The sequence below is a fragment of the Chiroxiphia lanceolata genome, chromosome 2 (assembly GCF_009829145.1).
Source record: "Chiroxiphia lanceolata isolate bChiLan1 chromosome 2, bChiLan1.pri, whole genome shotgun sequence".
NCBI lineage: Eukaryota > Metazoa > Chordata > Aves > Passeriformes > Pipridae > Chiroxiphia > Chiroxiphia lanceolata.
Window position 1 is genome coordinate 85,083,604 of NC_045638.1, and position 3,239 is coordinate 85,086,842.

The window sequence follows — 3,239 nt, forward strand, 5'->3', positions numbered from 1 at the left end:
AAACCACATCACCTGAAATAACAAATAATCCCCTAGCTAGTCTTGCCTAGGTAGTCTCAAATGTGGTTAGGCGCAAGCTCTGCTGGGAGCTGGCAGCACACAGCTCCCGAATGCAAACTGGGAGGTTTGCCAAAATGAAGAAGGCAGGACCGAGCTCGCGGAGTAGGACATTGCCCCATCATCAAAACCAGCAGCAGGATAGGATTAACCTAATTTGTAGCTACCTTGGCTGGACAGGCTGCCCAATTATCCTCATACACGCTCTTGCGAAGCTTAGTGAAATAAACTACTGCAAAACCGTTCTTGAAAAGTGCATTTCCTTAACAGCACTCAGCTAGCAAGACGCTGGAGTGCTGTGGACCTTCAGCCACAGTGGTTCCTTTGCGTACAGTTTGTGGAGCCTTTGGGCAGCTTTTGAGGAGGAAATTGGCAGCAGCAGTTACAGCTCTTGCTGTTTAAAAGTAAAATTAAACCATTTTCTGAAAAAAATTACCTCAGTTTATTTCCAAAAGATTTTGCTTCACCTCTCCACATCTTGACCCTAAGTGCCTGAAAAGTTAAATCTGGGCTGAAGAATGAAGAAAACTGCTTTACCTTCCACATTATCTTTCAAAAGGCAGAAGGCATAAGGATTTGTCACCACCGAAGGTAAAACCCCAAGCTGATCCGTATGTGGATCCCGTTTCAAAAACAAACAATCCACTTGGGGCTGGCAGGGAGCCAGACTGCAGGATTGCCTTTGAAAACTTGCATCTCAATAGGAAACCTCTGAGTATTTTGATCTGTTTTCATAACTGTAACAATTTTCATCCCTTGGATTTGTAGTGTATTATTGCTCCTTTCTTTCTACTAAGTTACAGAAACAGCCGGTACAAATGAAGGCAAAACAAGCACGGGTCGCTGTGGGTAAAATACGGCATTTCAAAAGATTTAGGAAAGACAAAACCCCACTGCCTGTCTTAACTCCTGCCAAGAAACCATTACAGAGGATGGAGGCGCGGTGAAAGCCCCGTGAACGGAGCGTTTCAACGGCAGTAACAACCACAGATCTCGGATCTATTGTGTAGCTTTATTTTTATAGGACCTATCATAGACTCTTTTACATAACTTAAATGATTATCAAATAATCTCCTGTACATAATGAGACAGAGCCGCATTGCTTTCTGAGCTTTGACACATTCCTGGAAGAAATCCAGCAGTCTGTAGGAATCACATGGCCGTAGTGGTTACAGTAAATTTTTGTCCCGAACTTAAGCCATCAATTAACTTACGTATCGCTTTAAACTGCCGTTTGCAAGATCCTGCAAGACGTTGTTAAAATTTCAGGACACTGAGTTTTGGTAGCAGCATTTTAAATTTTGCTTCGCTTTCATTTTCTTGCCTTTGTGACCTCAGCTGAACACCTGCCAGCACTTGTGATGAACACGAGCCTGGGAAAAATGTTAAACGCACCTCAAGTGTTGACGTGAGCTTTAGGTTTAGACTGAAATCACTGACGAGCGGTCACCACGGCCTTTGAGGAGCGCAGCCCCCGTCCCCACATCACCTACAAGTACACCAACGCGCCTGCCTAGAGCCAGCCAAGTCCTGGCCTGGAGGACGAAAAAGGGGGGCACCGGCCGCTACAAAAACACCTGAAGGAACCCAAAGTTTCACATTTTATTTGCAGCGTCCCCCAAAACGCAGGAGGAGGCGACTGGCAGTGCACAAGGGTGGATCCTGCGGGGGCCGTGGCCGCGGTTTCGGGCTTGCGGATCCCCGTACGGCCTCCGCGCTGTCCCAGCGTCCGTCAGCCCCGCGGGCGGGTTCCGGGCTCCGCTCCCCGTCCCGGCAGACCCCCAGCCTCGCCGCCCTACAGCCCGGGGTAGCCCGCGCGGTGGTACCCAGCGCCGTAGTCGTAGGGGGGCTGCGGCGGGGCGAGCGGGCACTCGGGGAAGAAGGGGGCGAACCCCGCGGGCAGGTGCCCACCCGGCTCCTCGGTGCTGCCGCCGCCGCCAGGCACCGGCTCCGGGCCGCCGGCGTAGAGCGGGCGCAGCGGCTCGGGCGGCGCCTTCCTGGGCGGGCTGCAGGGCGCAGCCGGGCTCCAGGGCGGCTCGGGGTACAGCAGCCCGCCCAGCAGCGGGTGCGGGCCGGCGGGCAGCGGCAGCTCGTACAGCCCGTGCTCCAGCCCCAGCTCGGCGGGCAAGCGGCCGCCGAAGGCATCGGGCGGCGCGGCGTGCTCGGGCAGCAGCGCGCCGTACTCGGGGCAGAGCAGCTCGAAGAACTCGGACGCCTCCGCGGCGCCACCGCCGCCCTTCTCCGGCTCCTTGGCGGGCGGCCCGCGGGCGGCGGGCGCGGGCAGCGCCGGCTCCGTGAAGAAGGAGGGAGGCAGGTTGCGGTCCCGCAGCGGCACCTTCCGCGGGCCGCCCGCCGCCTTCTCGCCGCCGCCGCCGCCCGCCTTGGCCTCGGCGCCGCCCGCCGTTCCCCGGCCCCGCTGCAAGGAGCCGAAGAGGGCGGCCAGGCTCTTGCTCTGCAGGCTGCTGCCCGCCGCCTGCGCGGGCTCCCGGCGCGGCGGGGGCCGGGTGGAGCAGGCGGCGGGCGGGCAGGAGGCGGGCGGCGGGGCGGCGGCGGCGATGATGCCGGTGCAGCGCTTGATCTGCTTTTGCAGATACTTCCTGTGGTTCACCTTCCGCCGCGACTTCACCGGCCGGTCCAGCGCCAGCTTGATGTTGCTGGAGGCCGAATCGATGAAGCTCAGCAGGTCTCGGGTGGCTTCTCTAAAGTCCCCCGCGTCGCCGCCGCCGCCGCCCTCGTAGCCCTTCTCCAGGTCGGCATAGCCCAGGAGCCCGCCGGCGGCGGGGAAGCAGAAGGACAGGAGGTGGTGGGGGCTGAGCAGCGCGGCAGGCGCGGCCATGGCCGGCGGCGAACGCCGCCGCCCCGAGCTCCGACGGGCTCCGCGCTGCGCCGGGCGAGCAGCGGCGGCGGCAGCGGGGAAAAGGCGGCGGACGGGGAAGGAGGAGGAGGGATCAGAGCTGGGCTGGCCCGGCCCTCCCTCGCTGGGTGCCCGGGGGCCGGGCCGGCTGCACCCACCCACCCATCGACCCGAGCGGCAACATCGGCCGCGGCGGGGCGGGATGACCGTCACTCCCGGGACGGAGACACACCCCCTGGGACAGGTACACAGGCGTCCCCCGAGCAGACACATACAGTCACTCCGGAGCAGGTGCACAGCATCCCCCAGACCCCATCAGTCTTGTCCC

General features: G+C 60.0%; 1 protein-coding gene across 1 annotated transcript; it reads right to left on the minus strand.

The window, feature by feature from the left end:
• Positions 1-1,050: 1,050 nt before the first annotated feature.
• Positions 1,051-2,937, minus strand: FAM181B (family with sequence similarity 181 member B). Its single transcript, XM_032680799.1, has one exon. It carries the CDS (start codon positions 2,891-2,893, stop codon positions 1,853-1,855), a length of 1,041 nt encoding a protein of 346 aa, XP_032536690.1. The 5' UTR covers positions 2,894-2,937; the 3' UTR covers positions 1,051-1,852.
• Positions 2,938-3,239: the final 302 nt, after the last annotated feature.

Bases quoted from the DNA above. Each gene is read 5' to 3' on its own strand.
- FAM181B (XM_032680799.1), bottom strand. From the start codon at position 2,893: ATGGCCGCGCCTGCCGCGCTGCTCAGCCCCCACCACCTCCTGTCCTTC.